This window comes from Callorhinus ursinus, unplaced genomic scaffold (genome assembly GCF_003265705.2).
Source record: "Callorhinus ursinus isolate GAN/ISIS: 27379988/994484 unplaced genomic scaffold, GSC_fseal_2.0 scaffold1, whole genome shotgun sequence".
NCBI classification, from domain to species: Eukaryota; Metazoa; Chordata; class Mammalia; order Carnivora; family Otariidae; genus Callorhinus; species Callorhinus ursinus.
This window is the reverse complement of record NW_027397063.1, coordinates 71001916-71029131: the sequence shown is the minus strand read 5'-3', so window position 1 is coordinate 71029131 and position 27216 is coordinate 71001916. Positions and strand designations below refer to the sequence as shown.

Here is a 27216-nt window from a genome sequence, read left to right as displayed (position 1 = left end):
AGAACCACCACCTGGCAGTATGATTTTCTAACCTTTCAATGCAGTCCCATCCTGTTTGGCACAAAGTTACAGACTGGCCATCTGAAGGATGAGTCGCTTTGTGTAACTGCCCACTGTGGTGGGCACTATTTTACTGGTCCCTAAGAGTGTTTAAGGAGAAGCATTACAGTCAACAGTGGAATGCATGCCAATTGTTTTATTTATGATGCCTACTTGGATGACAAGGCTAGCCAGCACGTGGCCCCCAGGGAGAAGCCTGTGGCCCCATCCCCGTCATTACTCCACAATGCGGCGGAAAGACTGCACAGCTGGGGAAGCTGCACCCCAATCAATGGGCTTCCGGTACTCCTTCTTGTCCAGAAGGTACTGCCTGCCACGGTAGTTGGGTAGCTCGTAGAAAATCCAGACGCCGTCCAGCACCTTACTGGAGTGGACCTCTCGCATGTGAAACTGCTCCATGATAGAGGGGCAATCTTCAGTGGTTTCGTACATCTGGCCATTAAAATCTCCTTTCTCAAAGATCTGAATCTTATACTGGCCTCCACTAGACTGGAAAAACACGGGAGGAAATAAACAATGATGATTATGAAAATCACCAACATGTCAAGAACTCCCAGAATGCTGTGGTTCAGAACCCACCATCTTGAAAGCCAGATGATCTGATCTCCCATCCCCACTGTGCTCTGACCAAAACAGCTGACCTTGGTAAGAAAAACTTAATGCCTTAAAGTACTCAGGAGGTAGAGAGTGTGCTCTGGAAATAATTCGTGTATTCAGTCTTGTGATGAACTGACCTTAGGTTTTATGTAAACCTCAGCAGCCAACAGAAGAAAACACTGCATTAAAGGGTAGGAAATTTTAAGAAAATGCTTCCACATAAAAGTAAAAAAAAAAAAAAAAAGGCGGGGGTGGAGTGGGGAGTAGGGGCAAGAGAGACAGAGAGAGCCGGAGCAGGTGAGCGAGCGAGCAAGCAAGCGGGATCCAGCGGGGTCCAGACTCACCAGATGAACAGCTCGGCAGGAGCTGAGGCGGTCATTGAGGCCCATCCAGTGCTGGTACTCGGGGTACTCGCCCCGAGGTAGGATGTACATGTAGCCCGCGAAGTTGGGCCTTTCGTACACGGCCCAGGTGCCTCCCTCCACTCGAATGGAGTTGCAGCGACTCAGGTACATGTGGAAATCTGCACAGTCGCAGTCACAGTCATAGTGGCGGCCTTGAAAGTGCTTGTCCTCATAGAAAGTGATCTGAAGGGCGGAGCAAACCAAGAGAAGAACTGGGGAGTCGGGAGGCTTTATTCATAAAAAATAAAGACCAAGAACATAATCCCCACTTTGAAAATTCCTTTCTCTTCGACTTTGAGGAGGAAATGCAGAGTTCTACCTCACCTCACAACACCTACCTTCTGGCAGACAACTTTAGTTGTCAACAACAGGAATGAGAACTTTCTGAAGGCTTAAAATGAAGCAAAACAAAAGAGTGCCCTAAGATAAGCCAGACCCACGTTCATGGCTTCCTCCTTTTTGTTCCCATAACTCACGGTACTCATCACATAAGAAAATAAATTATCCGCTTATATATCTCTCTCCCATCAGACTCCTAGACTTCTTCCTGGGGCAAAGACCAAGCCTTATTCAAGCTATGGACCCCTGTATCCTGCACTGGACAAACCCACAATAAATGTTGGATGATGATGAGTGAGTTCCAAATGCAGGCCTTCACTGTAGGTGATATGGAAGATACACAGAGAAAAATAAAACGTATCTTAGCTTTAGAGAGCTTATTTTAGATGGATGTGGAGCATACACATGACAATATTTTATGTTCTGTATTATTATTTTATTGCCAACAGAGTAGTTACAAAGCAACAAAATGACAAGTCAAGAATGTTCTTTGCCTCAAACCCTTTACCAAGTTTTCTCCCACAATCTTTGGGGTAAACCTGAGACCTCTAATGGCACGGCCGCCCGCAGCTCTGAGAACCGGGAAATAATAAACCTGGGCTCTTGAGCTGCATCTCTACGGTCAGACTCACTACTTTAGGCAAGCCGCCTCTCTGGGCTCCTGCTTCTCACTTGTCAGATGAAGGACCAGACTAGATTGAAGACCTGGCTGTAAAAATAAAACGTTCCTATTTGCAACAGGAAATAGAGTTCCCAGGCACTCCTGGGGCTTCGTGACGCAGTTTCTGAAAACCACCAGACGAAATAGACTGTAGAGTTTGCCCCTTCTTGTTTTATAATTCCACAATCCAAGATAAATGTTAGTTTATCATTGAAACGGAAAGCAAGGTGTCACGGAGTCAAGCAGTTAATTCCCTAGCGTTATGCTGCCACCTTGTGGCTAATTTGCGTTATCGGTTTAGAAGAAAATCAGGTCAAGCATTTCACAGGAAAGGAGTAGAGCCAGGTGGCCTTGAGAGGATCTCTGTCCAGGGGCAAAGGAAAAGGGATTACCTGTTCAAAGGAATAAAAGAACATGGCCCACTATAGGGACAAGTAGTTCCTCAAGCTTGGCGCATATAGAGTCTGCGCATATAAGAAGTATTCGGAAATAAAGCCAGCAGCCTGCTGCGGATGCCATGCTAGAATCCCTTTGGTGATGATGTGTGTGGAAGCGGGTCGGTGCTATAGGTGTGGTGAGAGATGGTGCGGGCCAGACAAACGGCAACTGCTAGCTGAGGACACGGAGGGAACAGTCAAAAGGAATGGAGGATTTGGTGACTGATCAGATGTAAGTAATGATGGAGAGGCAGAAACCAAGAAGGACTTGCAAAAGGCCATAAAACCTCAGTGTTTTCTACCCCAGGGGAGACTTTCTAGATCATAGCCTACTGATGGTTATTTCCTTCCACCTTAATCTACCCTTCTTGTCTCTCTCCCTTCTGTTTCCTGTTCCCTACGAGCTTCCTTACCCCTTCTCAGCCCTAAATCATCAACTTCATTTCCTTTCTTCCCCTCCCAAATTTCTCTTCCGGCTCCATTTCCCACTTCAGCATAGCAGATTGAGAGATACATGGCATCCCAGTCTACAGATGAAAACAAAATTGCAGCACCACTAGTTACTAGCCCTGTGACCTTGGATAGGCCACTGAACCTCTCTCTAAAGCTCAGGCTCTTCATTAGTAAAACTGGATAACAATATCCACTGCAGAGGATTGTTCTGAGGAGGGATAATGCCAATAAAGCACTTAGTTTAATCTGGTTCATAATTGCCGATAAACTTTTGCTACTGTTGTTACAGATAAAGAAGTTAAAGGACTTGCCTAAGGTCAATAGCTAGTTACAAGTTTGTTGCAGGCAAGTGAGTGGACTGCTGTGCAAAACTCCTGGTTAGTGACCTGTGACTGATTTGAGCTTCCCTCCCTTTGCTGTCTTCCCGCCTGCACAGTTAGCTCTGCTCCACAAACACCATTTACTCTGTTAGTAACGGAACAAGACTGATTCGGAATCTGAGAAGCTGTTCCCAAAGCCTATGGAAAGATGTTTAGGAAAACTAAGGTAACTTCACTAAGAATTAAATGATTCTAAACTCCTTAATTTAACTTTCATTCAAATTACCTTTGGTTTTTGGTCAAGTTGTCACCAAAGAAAAGAGGCTTTGCAAGGGATACGCTATAGGAAATAAAGTTAGTATCTTTTTTACTTGAATGTTTCTCACACTTCGTGCCCTCTGCTCATTTGCCTGGCTAACATCTATATACAGGATGTTTTATAAGGTCACCTTGCGGGCCACCCTTCCAGCAGACTAGCCAGTCATTCCAAGGCTGAAACAAAGTACTGTGTTGCCATGGAGCCATTACTGAGCTCCAGAACCAAGCTCTCCTTTCAGTGGGAGAGCTTCCAAATCTCAGAGCCCAGAGAATGTTGTATTTCTACTCAAATTCCATGTGCAGAAGGACCATGAAATCTACTCTATGGTGAGCTGAGATTCTTGGGCAAAAAAAAAAATTGTAGAGAAGGCTAAGAAATAGTACTGGAGATTTCCCTAGAAATTATTACAAAATTCCCCTCATTTTCGTTTAGTTTTTGAAAAATAGCCTATTAATCCAATATAGCACAAAGAAAAATGTTGAGTATTTGAGAGGCAACAAAACCAAATTTAGTAAAATGCATTGTTCTCGCCAAGCCTATAACTCTGATTAAATTGCTAGTAAATGGCGGGAAAGGGAGAAGCAATAGAGAAAGAGATAAACTTGCTCTTTTGGCCTAGTAAGCAAGTTAGCTAACCACCATGAACAGCGCAGCTACAAGAAATAAGAAAGCACACTATTACTACTCTGGAAATCTTTTGAAAGTGGGGTATTTTCATCTAAGAGGGTTCTTTTTCTTTTTAAGGATTTTAGTATTTATTTGAGAGAAAGAAAAAGAGAAAGAGCACACAAGCAGGGGTGGGGGGCAGAGGGAGAGGAACAAGGAGACTCCCCGCCGAGCAGGGAGCCCGACACGGGGCTCCATCCCAGGACCCCAGAATCATGACTGGAGTCGAAGGCAGACGTTTAACTGACTGAGTCACCCAGCTGCCCCAAGAGGGTTCTGTAACAGTCTTCCCTCAAGGCACATGGATATTCCTCTAAGGACTTAAAAATTCTTTTCAGTGGGATGTGCATGGCATGCTTTCAAGAACCTCAGAGCACTAAAGACACTGTCTCATTTTTCTCCCAAAATCTTTTAGATGACGAGTATGATTATTAGTTTTATTTTCCAAGTGGAAAAAAATCAGGCACTAACCAATTCTGGAACAAGTTAACAGGTGCCTCCTGACATGATGTGATGGGAAATACTTGACGTTGCCTGTTTAACTTTCTGGCCAAAGATGGTTAGTCTGAATTAAAACATTAGGAAACAATCAGACAAATACAGATTTCAGGACTTCCTACAAGACACCTGGTCTGGACTTTGAAAAATGTTAATGTCTCAAACTACAACAACAGAAAGGTAGGGCGACTGTTCCATATAAAAGAGGCTAAAGGAAAAAAATGGTTAAAGAAACATGGCAACCAAAGGTAATGCATGATCCTTGACTGGATCCTGTATCAGGGGAAAAGCCAGCCATGAAGCACATTTGGGGAAGCAACTGGGGGAAATTGGAATATAGTTCGAATATTAGGTATTATATTTATTACAAATTTGGGGGACAAGATAATGATAGTATGTTTATTTTTGGAGATACATGCCTAAATATGGCAAAGGAATTAAGTTTATTTACTGTCAAATGGTTTAGTACAAAGAGAGAGACAGAGACCCAATATAGCAAAAGGCTAACAACTGGAGACTATAAGTGAGGGACATGCAAGTATTTGTTCAACACTTCTTTCTTATTCTGTTAAGATTCAATGGGTTTGAAACTTTTCAAAGTAAAGAGTTGGGGGGGATGTGGAAATCAGGCACCAATGGCTTTGCCTTATACTCACTGGTCAATGGAAGAGCTAAAATAAAGAAATGAAAGTAGAATCCCTCATTCCTAAAGCCCTGCTTAAGAAATCAATTTCCAGTCCAACAACTGTGAATCAAATATTTGAGAGTCAGTTTTCCTAATGTAAGCAAGCACTTTATTTCAGGAGATGGGTAAGAGTAACTGCTTGAATGAAATGGATATGTAGGATTTAATTCACTTGATTGGTCTTTTAGAACATTACTGGTGGAGGCTCACTTTTACAGAGCAGATTTTTAAAAAAAAAGATTTTATTTTCAGTAATCTCTACACCCAACATGGGGCTCAAGCCCTGAGATCAAGAGTTGCATTCTCTACCAACTGAACCAGCCAGGCGGCCCTCACAGAGCAGTTTTTAACTAAATACTAAAAGTTTTCTACTCCACATACTCCTTTTATCAGCATGTCCTATTCCTGGGGAAAGTCACAGAATATTGGTTCCTGGAAGGCAGAAATCATCATGATATCTACCTGTTATATACCTGCACAGTATTGAACATCGCCCTCCCCCACAAAGATAAACCCTTAATAAACTGTTGGGGAATTCTGTCAGAGTAGAAAATATAATGAGCGTTTTTTAATCTTCTCTCCCAATCCCAGCCTTCAAACCACTATCATACTCACCTTTGGGCAAAGAAGAAAAGCTTTTCACCACATTTCTTTCAGTGTATCTTTAGGTACATTGGAAAAGAGGAAATATTCCAAAAGAAAGGAAACACTGGAAAGAAAGGTACAAAGGAAAAGCAAGTGGTAGGCTATAAATCAGTGTGACTGCTAACTTACCTTGTTTCCAGACTTAGACATTTTGGTGCATAGATTGGTTTCCCCAGTGCTGGAATCCAGAATAGCTAGAGAGAGACGCATAGAGACATTTATAGTGCGCTGGTTTCAAATCAAACTAGTAGGGAAAGCTTAGTCATGAGAATAGGATCCAAAAATTGAGTCAGTCATTTAGAGGCTATTGATGGTTTCTAGAAAAACAATTGGGATTATGAAATAAAGGAAAGCTTCAGTACCCCTTCTAATGCTTACCAAGCCTTGCTGCATTATAGACTTTGCTGAGTCAAGGCACCAAAACCCAGCCAAAGTTTTCCAAGTTAAAAACAAAGAAGTCCCCCTTATCTGGGTAATTTGGTTTTCTAGCAAGCCGCCACCTTGAAATCCTCAGTGTCTTCTTTTTTCCTGCAATAGAGCTTGCGGGAAAGTCAAAAGGCTACCCTCTAATTCTGAACAGAAATGACATGTTCCAAAGCAACAAAATGTAATGACTACTAAACACAATGCATGATCTTATGTTTGGAAAATGTCACTACAAAGGACATTTTTGGGAAGATTAGCAAAAATTTTAATCCAGACTGTATATGGTGCCATTGTGGAATTTCCTGAATTTAATCAATTTAATAATTTGTACTATGACTACATAGGAGAATGTCTTTATTTTTAGGAAATCCATGCTAATGTCTTTAGGAGTAAAGGTTTAAGATGTCTGCAACCGACTCTCAAATTGTTGAGTGAAAATACGACTACTGTGCAGAGTGGTAAAGTGAATGTGATGTCACGTTAGGCAAGTGGTAAATCTAGACAAGGGGTACGTGGGGATTCAGATTCTCGCAACTGTTCTTTATGTTTGAAAATTTTTCAGGACACACACCCAAGTTCTAATCCACAAGAAAGGGCTCTACAATATGTAGCCTGAGGGACAGAAAGCTACTGTGAGAATTACGGTCCTACCAAGGTTGAGCTAAGCCCAACTTGCCGCCTGCTTGGTGGCATTTTTTTCTGCCATGATATCCTATGGGAACATGCTCAGAGGACATTTCTCGGCACCTATTACACCTCTGACTTTTGGAATGAGATTACATTTTATGTAAATTCAAAGAAACCACAAATCAATCCTTCTCCATTTTCATTTTCCTGGTCAAGTATATTCTTCTTAAAAGTCCATCTTCCTCATGTTTTCACCAATAAAACTATCCAACAAATGGGATGCCCCCAAGACATATTATGGTCAATTCAGAAAATGGTAAATGTGCCTTGATAGGAAGATTACTGAGAAACAAATTAGTAAGTTATGTGCTTAGCTTTCTGAATTTGGTAAACTGGAAAGGATCTAAGTGATACCATTAATTTCATCAACCAATAGCAATTTCCAAAACACACTTGTTACTCCAGTGTTTCTTTATTGAATTCTCTCTTGAACTTCATCTTAAAATAAAAACTATGAAAACCTCAGAATTAACACACATTCTGAGAGTTAATTTTCACTTTAGATCAAGCCCTTTTTTTGATATAATTACTAAATCAATGACCAGTGAGCATACAAAACAGTGTTTATCAGTGGATTCATTTAATAATTTAATAATTAATAATTTAATAATTCTTTTTCCTTTATCTTAAAGAATACAGCTTTCCCAATCAAATGTAAACTTTATTTTGACATAACATCACAAAGTGACATTGGTAACTGAGAGGAAGAATACATGACCCCAAAATGCCCTACTTTAACATGTGGATTATTTTGAGCTAAAGGCAATGAAGACCCTGCTGATTCAAGAAAAACTTTCCCTTAACTACCTAAAATAATTCAGATAGGGAGCCTGGCCCAGGAGAGCTATTACCAGAGGGAACTTTTAATCTGAATGACCCATCTGTATGACAAGGCAAACATCTAACTGCCACACATCTGCTCTTCTTAACATCCTGTGAATTACCCTTTGAAACCCCAGGCCCATATTCCATTCCTTAGCTCAGGGTAGCATATAAACCAACTGCCTGACTTGTTCCTGGACTCATATTCTTATGAGGCTCCCACAGATATCTAATTAAAATTGTTTTTCTCCTGTTAATCTGTCTTATGTCAATTTAATTAATAGACTAAAGCCAAAAGAACCTAGAAGGATAGAGGAAAAATTCTTTCCTACCCCATAAAACCTATTCTAAAATTAAAAGCAAATCTTTATCTTTTTTCTCAAAAGGAGAAAATTACTTTTTAGAGTTTGCTTACTGAAAATTTGAAGCAGAAAATGAAAAATACACAATTTCATTGTTTCACACTTTTAAGGAATAAAATATCTCTGTATAAAACTATTTCTGCTATATTTATACACCAACAAACTATACTTTCATTCTAATTATTTTTTAAAAGGAGTAGCAATTTCCTTTTAAATAGTTTCAAAGAACTATAAAACTCGTATTTAACTCTAGAAAGGATGAGACCCTTTCATCATACAAATTAAAATGTGAAAGTTACTCGCAAATCTACATTCAGTCACTTTAATATTAATATACAATGAAACTGCCTTCATCAACTTCATTTTGGCAACACAAAGATGAGCTTTCTGATGTTCTATAACAATACATTTATATAATAGTCAGAAGTTCATCTAAAATTCGACCTAAACAGTAATACATCAGTATGGAATGGAAATCAAGGAATGGTGTTAAATAGGAAGGAAAAAGCCCCAGTGTCTCTTGAGCAGCAAGAGCATCTTCCCAATTTAGTTTCAAGACGTGTACCATCTTCCATTCATCATCCTCCTGTTTCCAGGCCCCTGAAGATAATAAGAGAAAAATATCAGTAACTTAATTTTCTACTGCTTTCATGCAAATAATAGGAAAAAACTTCTATTTACAATATCATGTAAATCAAGGCCACGTGAGAGTTTATAGAGTGTTAAATACATAAGGTTTTAAGGTTAATTATATTCCTTTTTTTCTGAGGGTCACTTTAGTTCATAATAGAAGAAAAGACATGAAGAAGTGGCAGGCTATCGGGATTAGCCTCAACTAAAACTTCACCTTCTTATAGTTCCCATTTCCTTTGGGTAATCCTCATCAGATTCCTAATTCTTAATCTCAGCATTTATTAAATAAGTATTATAAAATTTTTTGTGTAAAAAGTAATACACAATTTAAAATGTAAACAATCTATAAACAATAAAGAGTAAGTTTTTGCAGTTTTGGAAAACAGTTCATTTCCTCAAAAAGTTAAACCTATAACCTTGCAATTCTACTTCTAGGTATATACCCAGAGAATTGAAAACATATGTCTACACAAAAACTTGTACACTAAAGTACCTAACAACATTATTCACAATAGAAGTGAAAACAACTGAAAAGGGGAAACAACTCAAATCTCGGATCAACTGATGAACGGATAAAGTGTGGTATATCCATACAATGGACTATTCCAGCCATAAAAAGGAAGGACGTACTGATGCAGGCTACAACATGGATGACCCTAAGGCCATAATGTTAAGCAAAAGAAGCCAGGCACAAAGGCCACATGTCCAATGATTCCATTTATAGAAAATGTCCAGAGTTGACAAATCAAGAGACAAAAAGTAGATTAGTGGTTGCCACGGACTAGAGAAAAGAGAAGATACTGGGGGTGGAGGAATGAGGACTGACTGTCCATGTATACGGGCTTTGTTTTTAGGATGATGAAAATGTTCTGGATTTGTCAGTGGTGAAGGTTGTACAAATTTGTCACTATGCTAATAAAAGCCACTGAATCCTTCACTTTAAAAAGGTGAATTTCATGGTATATAAATTCTATTATCAATAAAAATTAAGAGTAAGTTTTCAATCACCGTAGACATCTAGTCTCATTCCTCAAAGATAAACACTTTCAATAATTTATGTCCTTTCAGAAGTTTTTAAGGCATATAATTAGCATATAAGTATGTGTGATAAGCCCTCTCTTTTTTCAAACACACAAGGCAATATTTTACTCCTCCTTTTCTACCTTCACCCCTCCAAACCCCCAGCTTAGATTCAGTATCAGCACCTACAGGTGGTAAACAAAATGCCTTACCAGTGTTGTATACCAGCTTTTGATCCTTGCCAATCTGATAGAGGAAAAATAGTATCTTACATTTCTTTAATTTTAAGTAAAGGTATCTTTGTGTTTGTATTTTTCTGTGAATTATTTAATATCCTTTGTCTGTTTTTCTATTGTTAGTCTTTTAAAAGACTTCAAAACAAAAAAGTAAACTAATTCCTATATTGAAAAGAGTATTTTATATTTGGATTAAATGACTTCTAGTAAATTTGTCTGTATCCATGTTCTCTTCTATTGGATCTGTGATCTTCCAGAGTTCAGTATACAAATCTTCATTTGGATTAATTCTGGTAATTTATTAATGCTCATGTGCAATTAACAAAGATCAGTTAACTTAATTGATTGGTGTGTGGGTGATGGGAAAGCCGAGAGATGTGTTAGAAAGGGGAAATACAGATGAAAGCTATGTATGGGGAAAGTAGTATCTTTGGACAGTACAACCTGTACTAGGGAAGAAGCAAAGAAGACAAAACTTGGCCCTTACATTTGCCCATTATTCCAAAGGCTCCACCTATGGAATAGTTTGGTTTTCACTCTAAAATGTGGCAAAAATGGGTATGTAAAGTCTGTATATGCTAGTGGGTCTGGCGGAGAAAAAGAGGCAGTGCCCAGTAACATAATATTCTGCACAGCCTTTTTGCATGCTTGTAAGATTTTCCCAAGATAATTTGTTCTAAGTGGTCTACGTTATAAATGCCCACCAGTGTTTCCATGTAGGAGTCTTATCCTGCTGCTTGTTTGGAGCCTGCGGCAGGGGGCACAAGACTGTCCAGCTGTTGCCGATGTCCCGTATTAATCAACCACTCATAAAACTTATTCTCCACAAGTACCTGGAACTGCTTCCTTTGATCCCTAAAAGCGCCATCAAGAACAAAAAGAATCTAAGAACACCAATTCATGTTCATTTTATTCCAAGTGATTATAAAGCACTTTTAATGGGATAGACATTAAATTATTTCTAGTTATCCATTTATTCCCTCCAAATAACTGCTCTGTTCAGTTCTGTACATTGAAGCACCACCACCCCCAGCCCCCGAGGAAAAAAAAAAAAAAAGATTGGTCAGATACAATATAAAAGTATTCTGCCCAGTCCTCAGCTCCTATCCAAACACTGCTAATTCTTCCAGGTCCAACACAAATTCTACTTCCTCCATAAATCTTCCCTGACTACCCACACTGATGTTTTCTGAATCTCTGTTAACAGTAACTGTTAACCGTGTCCCTGGCTCCTAGAGTTCAAAGACCAGTACCCTTGAAATAAAATTTTGTGGTAAACATAATAAACCACAACCATCTACTATCACAAGCATGTAATTTAAAAATAAGATATTTTGGCACCCCAAGTTTAGGAAGGATATAATTTCAGAATAAAAGACAAAATTTTAAGCGGACTAAATTTAGCTTTGTTTTAAAACACTGTGCTTATTTTTCACATTTTACCATGGATTAGGGAAAACTTGGACAAAAACTAGGATTAGTCCATGGAGCAGCATTAGGAATCCACCCTCGGTGAGTTTGTGGTATGGAGGAGTCAGGACATCTGTATTTCGAACAAGCCCCTTGGATGATTGATGCACAACCGAGGTTGAGAACTACTGATATAGTTAGAGAATTAAAAACTAAAACCAATTCATGTAAGTATTAGATCACGTGGATATGATCTTTCATAAATACAAGTTGTTTATCTGTCAACTAAAGCTTCCAAAAAGAAGGGAGTCTAATTCTTGAGCAGCTACTTGCTCCCATCCCCCAACCAAACAACCTGGAATACTGACCTTAACAAAAGACACATTACATCTTTTTTATTACTTTAGTACAGCTGTAAACATGTACAGATTAATTTGTTTTCCCATGGAGTTTTACATAAGACAAATTCTTCTCTAGAAAACACTCACTTTGTCAAACGAGCCTCCTTCACAGTTTTCTGCCAGATTTGTATCTTCTGTTCTCTTTGACCCAGTGCTTTCTGATATGCAGATGGAAGACCCCCAGGTATCTCTGTTGTGTCCCCTTCCATTTCAAAGGGGATAATAAATACATAGAATTCACAAGGTGGTAAGAGTTGGAAGACACTTGTGTTGCAGTTCTCTCGGCACACAATCATTGGATTATCCCAATAGTTAGGCACGGTAGCGAGGCCGGTCCTGGCCATGTGATCCTCCAGCATTGGGTAATGGGTATGAAAAGGGGCAAAGGTTACTGCCTGGTTTCCAGAGAGAATAAGTGGGCGTGTAGGCGTCAGAATGTGAAAGATGCAGCCTGCTGTAGAAGAGATGGACAAACGATGGCAAACAGCAATGACTTTAACGTTGTCACAGCTGTGGAGGTGAAGAGCAGTCTGCACAGGGCCCAAGACGAAGGTGCTATTCCTGCATTTCTCAATGGTCACAGATCTGAAAAATGAAAAAATGAGGTAAATTCCTCTGAATGAGAGGAAGATCAAAAGAATATTTGACTACAAAATTATTCTCTGATGGCAAAAAAGGATCAATCCTAATCTAAAGAAAAGATCAAAATATCAGAACTGTGCTTACCGTAAGGGAGAGAGCAGATATATAAAAGATTCGTTGCACCGATGAATCTTTACATGTGCCCCCACCAGAGTATCTGAGCTCTTGGCCAACGTCTGCTTGTAAACCTGGCTCATCACCACCATGCGGTGCATCTTAGGGGCCATGTGCGTATTACAAGCAATCTTAGCTCTTTTGGTCGTCCCTTCAACTATTTAAGAAAAATATAAATAAATGAGATAGTTTCAAATCAAAGAAAAACAACCGTAGGAGGTTACATATGTCTAGGTGTGTAAGTGTCTAAAATTAGATACATGTAAGGTTTAGAAAAATGTTAAGATCTGGGCATTGGGTAAAGAGGTGTTCGCTATACTGTTCTCTTGTGTTTTTCTGTATGTTTACAATATTTCATAATCTTTTGTCATAAAAATTTTTTAAAACCTCTAGTCCATTCAAGATTGCCTACAGATCTAAGATTTTTTTTCATGTGTATCTTTCAAGTAATGTGCCTAAGGTCATATGGCTAGTGACAGAGCTGGCCCAACTCAAGTATCTTCTCCAAGTTGCCCTAATTTATCATCCCAATCCTTAAATAATCTCTTTAAGTCATCATAATACTAATTTCAAACCCCTCCTAAGCTACTTACCACATCATTCCATGAATTCTATTTGGATTCATGCCTTTAATCCCTACACATTGTTAGTAACTGAGAGCCCATCTTCCTTTCTCACACAGTGCCTTGCAGAAACTGACACTCAAAAACTGTGCAGGGGTTGTCCCCACAATACAGTCTTGCCGTTATGTGATTGGCTTCTCACACTGTACCTCTCTGAAAGCCAGCAGGACACCCCTGTAAAGAATACTGGCCAAGTATGAGGAGGTTGCATAAGTATGCTACTACTTTTAAAAAAAAAACAAAACGATTCTTATTGCTTCCTTTTATTAAATAAGTGATACTGGTTATTGTAGACAATTTCTAAATACTAGTGGTAAAAGAAGATACAAATTATTTGTGATCCTATTATCCACCTCCGCTAACATTTCAGTATAATTCTAAGAGGTTAGATATCCTTTTTCCTACTAGTGACTAGTAGTAAATGTAACAACATTTAAAAATTTGCTTGAGCCTATATTCTTTTATCACCATCAAGAATTATGCAGTATAGGGGCGCCTGGGTGGCTCAGTTGGTTAAGCGACTGCCTTCAGCTCAGGTCATGATCCTGGAGTCCCTGGATTGAGTCCCGCATCGGGCTCCCTGCTCGGCAGGCAGTCTGCTTCTCCCTCTGACCCTCCTCCCTCTCATGTGCTCTCTCTCCCTCTAATAAATGGTATCTTAAAAAAAATGTATTTCATAAAAAAAAAGAATTATGCAGTATATCCTATATATTTATGGGACCCTTCAATATCTGGAAGTCTGTGACCTCTTACTAGAGCAATAGCTTGGGTGGATATAGAATTCTTGGATCACAGTCTTTTTGCTTGAGAGTCTGTAGACATTGTTCAACTATTTTGTTTTTTAGCATTATAAAAATTTGACACAAAAACTGATTTTTTTTAATTACATGGAACTTATTTTTTCTTTATCCTTGAAATTCAGAGATTGTGGAAGTATGTTCTAGGTTTTTTTTTTTTTCCTTTTTTCATTAATTTTGCCTGGCATTTGTCTCAGTGTAGGCATCTACTTCTCTTTAAACTTATACTTGGGTCCCAGAAGTCATACAGCCCCTGAACCTATCCTGTTAGCCATCGCTGGACTGTCAGGAATAAGTATCTGATGCAACCAAGGCCAGATTTTCTCTACTTTAGATTTTTCTAAACTGGAAATGTCAGGTTAATCTGTTTGTGTCTGTGTACCTAAAATGGACCCCAGTTTTACACCAACTCTCTGAGGTTGTGACTGTGGAATGGCCAAATCCGGCTGTGGTACAGAGAAGATAGGAAGGCCCTCAACAAATGAGCATGTGAGAGGGCGAGGGAGAAAGAGAACAGAGAAAAGCAGAGCAAAGTGACAACTGACTGAAGCTGGAGTTCCGTTAACTGCCAACAGAATGACCCGGACCCTGAAATCAGTTCTCTCACACTACTGCTGCCTTGATGGAAAAAGTCCTAGACAAAAGAAAGCAGTTCCCTTTTTCTCTCTTACGGTAGCAATATTTTGTAGGTCTCCAGAAGAGATGTGATTATTAACACGCCAGAAAACACTAGGTTCCTTAACTTGTCATTCAATTTAATATAGATTAAAATACTGAAAAAATACCTTGGTGAGCCCAAGCCAATTTCTTTCCAGACTTAAGGCAAGCAGATGTACCAAATGGATTCCCCGTCAAACAGGCTCTCAACCAGGCTTCCAGCTTGTAGAAAGAAAAGGTCTTAGAGATCCTTGAGAAGCCACTTTCTGCATGCAGTGGTTGCCACAGAGCAAGTTCATGAAGTGGGTATATCTTCCTGGCTCTACTCACTGTACCTTCAATAAGAAAGCTGAGGGCCACAACAGCTTCGCGAGAGACTAGACTACTATGGGTCGAATGAAATGATGCAGTGAGTTGTTCTGGATCTAAAAGCAGCTCAAGGAGATCTGACAGATGATCACAGACAAATGCTTGGTGACTATAATCATTCCAGTTCTAAAAAATATCAAAATAAAGCACTCTTAACAGAACAGATTTTACAAGACCTGAAAATTTTATATTTTAATTATTTTGTATTTCTACTTTGCCTCACCTCCTAAAAAAAGCATTTAAGGCAACAATATAAACCGTGTAAAGATTTTTTAATATTATGTGATAGGTATAAACAGACTCTCTCCCTTCCTTAGCTACTTCAAAAGTAATACTATAGCGAACCTTTAGTGTGTGCCGACCACAAAGCATTGTACAAACTTTAACATATTTAATCCTAGCTACCATCTTGCAATAGATGTCGTTACCATGCCCATTTTACAAATGAGGAAATGGAGATACAGAAAGCTAGGAAACTTGCTCAAGGTCACACAGCTAGTAAATACTCTTAAGTTTCAGATCTAACATAAAAATAGCTACCTTGGACATTCATTCGATGAAACACTGGGTTTCTTTATTTACCTTCTCGTATTACAGGAGGAGTTTCAAATTCCACTGGATGGAACAAGGCAACTGACCTTACCGTAGCTAGATTTAAGAGAAGTTATCACTTTTGGAATATGCTTTGAGTTGGCAGGTGTCTCAATGACTTGGATCATTCATTTGACAGGTATTTCTTGAATATCTCTTATGTGGTATGAGCAGTGTTAAGTGATGAATTATGCAAACTGAATAGGACATAGTTCTTGTCCTCAGGGAACTCAGAGCCTATGTAGTGAAAAGACAATGCAAGCAACTGTTGCACAATGAGATAAGAACTACAGCAGAGATCTGTAAAGACATGCTATGAGCCAGAGAGGAATAAGGAACCCCTCTGGAGGGGGGGAGGGAATCATCGTGGAGTGCTGTTTGAACAGATTCTTGATTAATATTGTTAGTTATGCAAACAGATAAGGAAAAAAGGCATTCTAAGCCTATGGAATACGATACGCAGAGATCCATAGCAGTAAAAGTACCTGCGTGTTCAGAAAACTGGAGGTAGGGACCAATCATGAAAGGCCTGTATGAAACACTAAAGCATCTGGGACTTATTTTGTGTGCCAAGGACTTTAAAACTATTTTCTAAATAGCTATACCTTTTCTCTTTTTAATAAACTCTCATCTGGATACCACAGAACATGTCAAAGCAGGGCTGTTGCTCTTCATCTCTCTTACTGCATCCCCTCACCCATAGCAGGCTCTGAGGTGGCTCCATGGAGCACAAGATGAAAACAACGGTGACTACAATAATTACTGATGGGAGATTTGACAGGAAACACATATAATCCTTCTGCATTTAGAAAGTCCAGTGTAGTAGGTGGAGTGCAGACTAAAAGCAGGGTGACCACGTAGGACCTAATTATAGAAATCAAGGCCCCCCCGCCAAAATGTCAGTATGGCCTATATAAGAGGAAGAAAAGAGACAGACTTTATTTTTATTTTTAAAGATTTTATTTTTAAAGTAATCTCTACACCCACTGTGGGGCTTGAACTCTCACAACCCTGAGATCAAGAGTTGCACGCTTCACCAACTGAGCCAGCCACCCAAAGAGGGACAGATTTTTAAATTAGAGTTATTTTGGAGGCAGAATAAGTAAGACTTGACAAAAAACTAGGTATGGGTGCTGAGAGAATAAGCATGGGTAGCTGGTGGTAACCCTCTCTGGCTTCAGGAATATAAGTCAATTCAAGTAAAGGGAGATTTTACTGTAGGGACACACAGTCATCTCCCAAGCTGAAGTACAGGTAGGCCTCATCAGAACTGGAACTGGAAGGCCATCTTGGGCCCGGTTCTCCCTTGCCAGTGTCTCTACATGTCTGTTCCATTCTATTCTTTTTCTCTGATTACCTCAGAGTTTCTAATCCCTCCTAACTCCAGGTCACTTATGAACATGCTGGCTATTCTGGTCCCAGTGCTACCTGAGCTGCCAGCTCAAGCACCCAGCACAAACTGGTAATTTCTTCAGTTCCTGGGGGCACTGACTGGGCCAGGTCATCAATTCAAACCAGACCAATTTCAAATACATACCTATGAATGGGTTACTCTAGTCAAATGTCCATCTCTGGTCTAATCAGTTGTTGGGAGAGGTCATGTTATAGCACAAACTAAGAGTCACCATTTACTGATGCTTACTATGCCACAAGTCTCATGCTAATGTATTACTAAATTCTCACAGCCACTCAGAAATAGGAATTATCATCCCCATTCACAAAAGACAAGCCATGGCCTAGAAAACTTAACCGACTTGCCTAAAATCATGTGATATTAAATGGGCAGAGCCAATTTGAATGCAGACTACCTTAGTTCAAAACACCATCTCTACACGGTGCCCATTCAACAGGAAATAAGTGTGGAAAGAACAGACAATAATCGGTCTAATACATCTGGACTTGGACATTCTGAATTTAAGGTATAGACAGGGCATCTACATGAGGAGACAAACTTAGGAGTCATTGAGATATGTGAAGTCACGGGAAGAGAAGAATTATGTTTAAAGAATATGTCTAGTGAGAAGACAAAATTTCCCCAGGCAGAATCCTGGGGGAATAGTGGCCTGTAGGGGCCAGTGGGGAGGCTCATGGAGAGTGAGAAGAAAAAATGAGAAGCACAATCAGGAGGGAATCATATCACGGAACATAAGGGTGGACAGGTTTACTTGAAAAAGGAGATTATAAAAGTGCCAAATATCAGAAAGGTTTTTGTTGTTGCTGTTTGCCTCAGAACATTTTTAAAGAACCTGCACATGGCAGTAAGACTGAGATCTATGTTTTACTTAAGGTTTTTTAGAATACCTTTACATAAACAGGTAAAAACATTTCAGTTTTCTTTACAAAAACAGAAAGAAGAAATAACACAATTTCTAAAACTCACAATGTGAGGCAGTTAAGTTTAACTACTACGTTGTTGCATCATATAATATGACAGAAGCATGCTGAGCTTAAGTATATCAAAGCACATCACTTAAACATATGAGAAGATATTTTTATAGAAATTTTTTTCACTAGATTTCAACAGACTTTGTAAACACTACATCTTCTCATTTAACCTAACTTAGTCTAAAGTAGATTCAAATTCATTAACATTTGCAAAAATGAAAATGCTAATGAGAGTACAGTGAATAATTTGCCCCCGGATCACGCAATTTTTGTGTCATTGAAGGAATGAATGGAAATTACTTCTCTATACTTGGGCTAAGATTGCAAATATTTATTTTGTTTTATAATAAGGAAAAGAAACAAAAAAGCAAAACAAAACAAAACACGCCAACAAATGACTGGCTTATATAAGTAATCCCAACACAATTTTTAATGAAGGCAAATCATCTTCCTCATAAATTGTCCCTTTCAAATAAGGAGACCAAAATTTAAACAGTACCTTATTATGGCAACTGGATTTTTCAGTCAAATCAGGAGACTGAGATCTATTTCTGGGACTAGGCCACTCTTCTCCAATCAAAGATGTTCTCAGGGAGACCTTGTTTAACTGCTGTATGTATAAGAAGAGCAGAAACTGTAGGGTGTTCACTGAAAGCTGGCCAAAAAGAAAAGAGATGATGAATACATGTCCTAAACCACATCAGTTCCTAGTCTACAGCTAAGTAGATACAGTAAAATAAATTCACAACAGTTTGCAAATCCTAAAAAGAAAAATGTAGAAACTTGCTAGCATTTGATATGTATGTTTCTGATACCCAGATATAGGAATTTCTAAAACTAATTAAACTGGAGTTACTTACCTTCTCAGAAAGCTATGTAGCATCTATGGCCATAGACATTCTCTCCCCAAAATCGATGAAGAGGAGAGGATGAAGTACATATTTTTTAAAAGTATAGTATTTCAGAAGTTTAAAATTGCAGTTAAAATAAAAAAGACAAACTTTAGTCACTTGAATAAATAAATGGAAGAAAGGAAGAAGAAAATTTCACGAAAATATGCAGTTTAGTCTAACCTAAGGCTCAAAGACCTATCAAAAAAAATTTAGGGTATCAATGCAACATCTGAAATTGTATGTAATTTTTTGGTGTATGTGCATTTTGTGGGGGAGAAGGACTCAGTTTTTCATCAAGTTCTTAAAAGAGTGTTTGACTTAAAAAAATACTATTGGTCTGAGAGATGTTTATAAGTCATTTCTTATTTGAAGAAAGGTATTGAAGCTCAGGATTTGAAGCTCATGATTATCCTCATATACCATTCCCATACACATACAGGAGGCACAAAAATGTAATACATCGGGTACTACAGCTGTATTCACCCTGCTTCCCAACCTGGCTAAAAATTGCTAAACTAAAGAATTGAAAAATACAGATTCTCAGGATCACCTAGACCTATTTAATCAACTGTCAATCAGAACCCCATCAATCTACATATTTTTTAAAATGCTACTTTCTTAATTTTTTGAGATAATTGTAGAGTCACATGCAGTTGTAAGAACTAACAGAGAGATCCTGTGTACACTGTATCCAGTTTCCCATCTTGCAAAGCTATAATACAGTAGCACAATCAGGGTGGTGACATTGATGCAGCCAAGTTACAGAACATTTCCATCCACACAAGGATCTCTCATGTTGCCCTTTTATAGCCACAACTACTTCCTACTTCCCTCCCACCCTCACCCCTTCCTTAATCCCTGACAATCACTCATCTGTTCTCTATCTCTCTAATTTTGTCATTTCAAGAATGTTATATAAATGGAATTATACAGTCTGTAACCTTCTGGAATTGGCTTTTTTTTTACTTAGCAACGTTCCTTCATTTTATATATAATTCCATTTAACAATTATTGTTATATTATCATTATTCATATACTCTTCTTCATGAAACTGTAAGATCCTCATCTTTTTCATTTTTATATTCCTAATAAGTAGCATAGAATCTAGCACATAATAAGCACTCAAAAAATCTGGAGCTTCTTGAAGGTTTTATTAATCTCTGTATCCAGCATCCACTACTGTACCTCATACATAGTAGGCACTTAATATTTAATTAATGAGTAACTATAACGTCCTTCCTCTCTTGCCAAACTTTTCAATTTCCAAACCTTGTTTAGATATTACCCCATGTGGCACAAAGTGGCTAGATACTAACTAAATACCTTTACTTTTCTTCCTGGGCCCGCATTTAGATGGCATTTCTCAGCCTCCCTTGAAGTTAGACATGGTATAACTGGGTTACAGTCAATGGAATGTGGGTGGATTGACATATGCCACCTTCAAATCTCCCAAAAACACTCCACGAAAAAATGGAAGTGAAGGACTCTGAGGCCTTAGTGGGCACGACTGGGGCAAACTGTATTATACCTGCAATTATTCACTTCCACATCCTCTAGGAGGCTTATCCATGGCCATGGGATTGCCCTACCTACTGTGAGGTAGTCTACCTCCCCATCTTCCTGATTTTAGACACAGACATATAACAAAGCTTTAGCCAATGGGATGAAACTAGTTACAGTTTATGTCCCATCAGAGCAAAAGAAGCATCAAGAGTCTTCTCCTGCTCTGCTACTCTTCTCTTCTGTCATAGAATAGGCGTTAACTATACAGAATATGTTTCTTCAGCCTGGGTCCCCAAATGAGTAGACACATAGAGTCAAGCCATAACCTTTAGCCCTAGCTAAAGTGCAGGCTGCACGTAAAATAAGCAAGAAACAAACCTTTGTTACTGTAGGCCACTGGAATTTCATTTTTGTTTTTTAACTGCAACAAAGCTAATAACACTGTGGCTCCAAGAGATAAAAGATGACTAGATCCCTGAGTCATTCCTTGGACAACAGCAGCCTAGAGACTCATCCAACCAGATGCCCTGTGTTATATACTGCTGCATGAATGAAAAATAAACTGTTACTGTGCTAAGCCACTGGAATGGCAGGAATGTTTGTTACTGTAATGAACCTACTCTGGTTAATATACTTTCTCTGTGAAGTCTTTCCTGATCACCAGAACTAACCATTCTCTTCCCTATCCTATTTCTGTACTTTATGCACACTTTTACTATTATACGTTCCACACTATCAAATAGCACTTTTTTTACACACCAACTTCCCCTACTAGTCTAAGAGCACCAGGAGGACAGAGATGCTATTCCAATCATCTTTGAATCCCAGCACATAGCAGATGCTCACTTAAAAATAGTCAGGTTCTCTGACCATAACGTATCAATGATTCATAACCTCACTCACCTTAAAATGTTTTTAAAGTCAGTGAAAGCATTTCCCTCTTTCAATTACAGGGTTCTTGTAACATTACTGCTTTGGAAGTAGGTGAATAGAGATTGCTAAGTAAGAGCTAATTCATTAAATACTGCCCAAATGGAACAGTTAAAAAAATGGCATTTTGGGATCACAATAGTCATTAACCTAAAACCACACATTGCGTACAGCTAGTACAAAAATTAAAGATAGTTTATTTCTTAAAATAATTAAACACAACATACAAATACATATAAATCCATACCTGATTTCTTTGCTTTTCAACTTCATCCTCAGACATGCAGTTGGACAGAATCTCAGACCATTCCAGGCGCTCCTCTGGTGTCTTTACTGCAAGACTATCAAATATTTCAAAGTAAAGCCACGCCAGATCCTTAGCCAACTGCAGCTTCCCACATGCAATGTGCCTCCATGTAGACCAGTACAGGCGTGGGTAAGCTCCTTCTGTGGCCCGGGTTCGCACATACGTGGATATCTTCCTGAGATAGTGAAGACTGAACTTGGACGGAGGGGGGACCTGCAAGGCACCCACTATAAAGGGTTCTGCTTTCACCCAGAGGAGAACTCCGGACTGATCCATATTATCTCGAAGGACATCTGTGTAATAAGGCTTCTTGGCATACCTAGGAAACAAAAGTTTTTTCACACACCGATTTGAAACAAAACTCATTTATACATGTTCTTTTTGTTGTTGTTGTGTTTTTGTCTGTTCCATTTATACATTTTCTTTAAGGTGGCCCCCTCCCTTCACTATTTTAAGGTGTACTATGTCAGTTTGAAAAGCAGATCTAAACAAACTGAGGGTTGCTGGAGTGGTGAGGGGTGGGAGGGATGGGGTGGCTGGGTGATAGACATTGGGGAGGGAGGGTATGTGCTATGGTGAGCGCTGTGAATTGTATAAGACTGTTGAATCACAGACCTGTACCTCTGAAACAAATAATACATTATATGTTTAAAAAAAAAAAAAGAGGAAGAAGATAGCAGGAGGGTAAGAATGAAGGGGGGGAAATCAGAGGGGGAGACGAACCAGTTTGTTTCTCTGAGAAACAAACTGAGGGTTCTAGAGGGGAGGGGGGTGGGGGGATGGGTTAGCCTGGTGATGGGTATTAAAGAGGGCATGTTCTACATGGAGCACTGGGGGTTATATGCAAACAATGAATCATGGAATACTACATCAAAAACTAATGATGTAATGTATGGTGATTAACATAACATAATAATAAAAAAATAAATAAATAAAAAGCAGATCTAGTTTATCAACCAAGCGCAGAATAAATTTTTGGTCAGATGTCACTACAATCGATTTGAACAAGAAAAATTGTGTGATAAAACAAAATTATCTTACTTGAATTGTTCAAAGTGGTTGTTTTAGGGAGAGTGTATAAACGCATGAAGTATGAGTTGGAATCCTGCTCAGGAAAGGAAGAAAAGAAGAAATGGGAGAGTCATCTCTTCACAGGAAATCTCTGCCTACACTGAGGGGCAATGCTAGTCAAAATAAGGGGAATAAAATTTGAATCAAATCACTTACACAAAGAAGATGGTGGGTTAAAGATGTGGACGTGTTAGCTGACATATAGTTCAATATGAAGCACTAATGTGGTATGGCAGACGAATGCTCACACAAGTGTGGGCTGCAGAAAGAGATCATTTTTGTTCTCTGTAACAGTGAACCTGCTCTGGCATATTCTTTTGCTTAGTTCAGGTGCAGTGATTTCAGATTTTGTTTGTTGTTTCTTTGTTACAACAACAATACATAATTTTCATGGAATACTTATAACATATCTCAAAATAGAAGGGGAGGAAATCATTCACTGTCCCGCCATCAAAGGGAAACTAGTTAATATTCTATTGTACTTCCTTTCCATCTCTTTTTCTACATAGACTGGATGTTAGTTTTTGAATTTTCAAACTTGTGATAACAGCATATATACAGTTCTTTTAAAAGCTTCATAGCACTCTAAATAAAGGTACCCTAGTTTATTCACCTGTTCTCCTATTTTCGGATATTAAGTAGGTTTAAAATTTTTCACAAAAACAAGATAGGCAAAATACTAATCATTGTTGAAGTGGGGTGATAAGCACATGGTGGTTTATTTACCCATTCTACTTTTGTATATGTTAAAATTTTCCACTGTAGAAAATTTAAATGTAGGCGAAGAGTGAAGGGGATTAAGAAGTATAAAATTCCGGTCATAAAATAAGTAAGTCGCAGGGAAGAAAAGTTCAGCATAGGGAATATAGTCAATAATATTGTAATAACTTTGGATGGTAACGGATGGCAACTATACTCTGTGTGTGTGTTTTTTTGTTTTGTTTTATTTAAGTTGGGGAGCCCAACAGGGAGCTTGAACTCACAACTGAGATCAAGATCTGAGCTGAGACTGAGTCGGAGGCTTAACCAACTGAGCCACCCAGGCACCCCAGTGGTATTTTGTAATGTATATAACCGTCAAATCACTATGCTATACAACTGAAACTAATATAATGTACATCAACTATACTTCAATTAAAAAGAAAACAAAAAGTTTAAATGTTTCACACTATAAATAATGCTATAATTACCATCTTTCTGCACATTTTCTGCACTATGACTATTTCTGAGAAAATTTTCAGATACGCATTGGTGAAATGAAGTAAATGACATTTCTAAAGCTCCTGACGTATATTTCCATCGCTTTCCAAGATGACTGTATCAAACTGTACCATCACTTGACCAAGGTACCGTCGAGTACCACTTAACCATTGAGCACTCCTCAGCATTAAGTAACATCACTTAAAAAACCTTCTTTATATGACTGATGGAAAATGTTTTATTGCTATTATTATACATTCCATTTGATTCCAAGAACGTCATGCCTCTTTAAGGAATTCTCTGCTCAAAAAATAATTGACATCAATTAGGTGCTTACGATGTTCCGCAGGCTAAGTATTTTTCGTTCTTCACCTCCTTTCGTCCTCTCAACCATCTAGAGATACGACCGTCCCCATTTTCAGACGAGCACATGTAGGCTTGGAAAAGTTAAGGGACTTACCCAAAGTCACATACTTAGATTGGCACCACCCTGGATTAGAATTCAAGTCTGTCTGACTTGAGAACTGTGTTACTTACAAATGGACTTTAGGAACCCAGTTTTGGGAAAATCTCTGGAAAATGGGAGTGGACCCAGATGAGGATTACCAGAACGAGTGGCCTTAGATGTGAGGCCACAGAGCGCCAGGTAAAGGAACGTGGAGTCTGTGTGTTCCTGAAACCCAAAAGAAGGGTGGGAGAGGGTAAAGCGCAGCTGTCTTCGTACACGGGAATGGCTTAGCGCTGCTCTGAGGAAAAGAGATGAAGTTACGTGAGGAAGATCTTAGTTCGCCCCGAGATAGAAAGAGGCTGCGTGAGATCCTCAACTCCTGTTCCTGAAATGTGCAATCGAAAGCCAGATCCTGGGGAAGGAATTCTGAGACTCGAGAGGGCTAAATTCCTAACAAACATGGGCTCTTTCCCTCTCAAAAGCAGCCCCCGGGAGCGCTGAGGTGATGTTTTCAGGCGGGGAGATGGGCGTGAGACCCACAGCGGTCCTCCGGGACGGGGTCCTTCACCACCACCTCCGACGCCGTCCTGGTCCGGGCCGCACGAGCTCCCCGGCCGGACTCTGGGAACTGGGAAACCCCAGCCGGCAGGCTCCGTAGCGGACCCGAGACCTGGGGAGCCAAAGGGCAGCCTCCCCGGCCCGCCCTCCGTCCCTGGCGTCGGCCCGCGCGCGGTTACCTGCGAAGGCAGGGCCGCTCCGCCGCACCCTTCGCGCGCCGCCGCGCCCAGCTCGCCCGGCCCGCCCCTCCCCTCGCCCGCCGTCTCACCCACTGCGCAAGCGTCAGGCCTCGCGCCACCGAGAACCGGAGGCTGATGTTGCTAGAGAGGCCTCCCGCTTCTCCCTCAAGCTGAGAAGTACTTGGCTGAGGCCAAAAGTCCTCGGTGCTGGGACCTGGAGCCAGACCCGGCCGCTTCTGGTATCGCGCCTTTCACCTCAGGGAAGTAGGGAGTTTTCTATTGCTCTACACATCTATGGTCAGCCGACAGCTGCTGGTAAGGTCAGCACGCTTTGATCAGTAATGTAACGACAATGACAGTTTACATTTACAGCGTTCACCGCGGGCCGGCCCTGTGTAAAGCACCCTTATGTGTATTATGTCTTCCGAAGAGCCCTTTAAGTTAAGGACGTCTGTTTTACCGACAACTAAACTAGGGCGTAGAGAGGTGGAAGTAACACACCCCTAAGGTCACAGCAAGAGAGCAGCCAGGATCGAAACCCAGGAAACCCAGGCCGTCTGAAGCCAGAGCCCCCAGGGTTATTAGCTCCTTAACAAAAGAGCCCGCAGACTAGCTTTGTTAGCTTTCCCGCCACGTTACCGCTTTCATGAAGCTTTTTTTGGATTCCACCCTGCAGAAGACACCACTCCTTCCTCGAAGCCTCCACTTTTTAGCCATTTCCTGGTTTCTTAGTTCGTTTATGGCTTGTATAGGTGTGGGAGTTACAAAGGTAAATAAGACCATAAAATGCAATTTGGTTCCTCTTTTATGTGGCCTCTCTCCTCCAGTAGGCATCTTCCTGAAAACAGTAACCTTGTCTTCCCCTTACCTCTGTATGAGCCAAGAGTAGATAGGGGCTTTGGATTCAAACTGATCTGGGTGAGAATTCAAGCTGCACTAAATAGTTCAGTGACCGTGAACAGATTCTGTCACCTATGAGGGCACAGATCGTACTGGGCTTTAAAAATTTTTCCCAGCTTTATTAAGACACAGAGTTTTGTAAGCTAGCGTAAAGAGTTGGGATTTTATTTTAAGCACAATGAAAAGCCATCAGTGGGTTTTGAGCAGGGGAATGACGTGATCTGACATGTTTGCAAAAAATCATGGGGTTGGGGGTCAGAAGTTTAATAAGAGATAGTGAAATATCAAGACTGGAGGGAGGGAGACCACTTAGGAAGTCTTGCTAGGTAAGAGATGGTGTGACTTGGCCCAGAGAGGTAGTGGAGATGAACAGAAGTGGACAGATTCAGGATATAGTTTAAAGGCAAAGATTTGGATAGGGAATACAGGGGCGGAATCAAGGAAGACACCTAGAATTTTGTCATGAACAAATAGGTGGGGGAATCAAAGAGTTCTCCTAAGTGTGATAATAGTTATTCATTGCGTGCTTATTGTGCCAGATGCTGTGCTAGACAGTTTACAGCTTTTCTCCCATTAAAATTTCACAACACTGCCAGAAAAATGTTTTGCCTCAGGTTTGTAAATAAACCTTAGGCTAGACTGGGGGGCTAGGGAAGGGGGATGTTCTCACCGCTAAGTGATGGAAGCTGAATCCACGGCCTCTTCTCAGTGAAACTGAGGCAATTTTCTTCCGGGCTTGTTCCAAGAGGGTAAAATAAGACCTCTTAAGCAACGCGTTCGCCCTACCGTCGGCGTAGAGTAATTGTCCCCGCCCATTTCCCCTGTGTCCCTCCACTCCCGCATCCAGCGTAAAGTTCAATATGAATGAAATTCCCAGACTTGTAACAAGATAAATCCTCCCTCCCGTAATTGGTCGGTACTCGAAGCGGAGCCTTGTGATTGGTGGAGAGTCCGAGGTGGAGGGCGGG

General features: G+C 39.9%; 2 protein-coding genes across 8 annotated transcripts; both read right to left on the bottom strand.

Moving 5' to 3' along the window:
* Window positions 1-276: 276 nt before the first annotated feature.
* CRYGS (crystallin gamma S) lies at window positions 277-6234 on the bottom strand. The gene is made up of 3 exons (XM_025869332.2): window positions 6214-6234; window positions 1002-1244; window positions 277-549 (listed from the first exon to the last, which is right to left on the bottom strand). The coding sequence occupies exons 1-3, from the start codon at window positions 6232-6234 to the stop codon at window positions 277-279; spliced, it is 537 nt and encodes a 178-aa protein (XP_025725117.1).
* A 1521-nt stretch (window positions 6235-7755) lies between these two features.
* Window positions 7756-27075, bottom strand: TBCCD1 (TBCC domain containing 1). 7 transcript variants are annotated; one of them, XM_025877066.2, is made up of 8 exons: window positions 26919-27075; window positions 21833-22211; window positions 18759-18914; window positions 15043-15409; window positions 12808-12994; window positions 12169-12666; window positions 10975-11125; window positions 7756-8981 (listed from the first exon to the last, which is right to left on the bottom strand). In XM_025877066.2, the coding sequence occupies exons 2-7, from the start codon at window positions 22166-22168 to the stop codon at window positions 10996-10998; spliced, it is 1674 nt and encodes a 557-aa protein (XP_025732851.1). In that variant the 5' UTR covers window positions 22169-22211; window positions 26919-27075; the 3' UTR covers window positions 7756-8981; window positions 10975-10995. The 7 variants fall into 7 exon arrangements, with proteins under 7 accessions (XP_025732851.1, XP_025732858.1, XP_073752099.1 ...); XM_025877073.2 differs by lacking the exon at window positions 26919-27075 and adding an exon at window positions 25988-26019; XM_073895998.1 differs by lacking the exon at window positions 26919-27075 and adding an exon at window positions 25850-25868.
* Window positions 27076-27216: the final 141 nt, after the last annotated feature.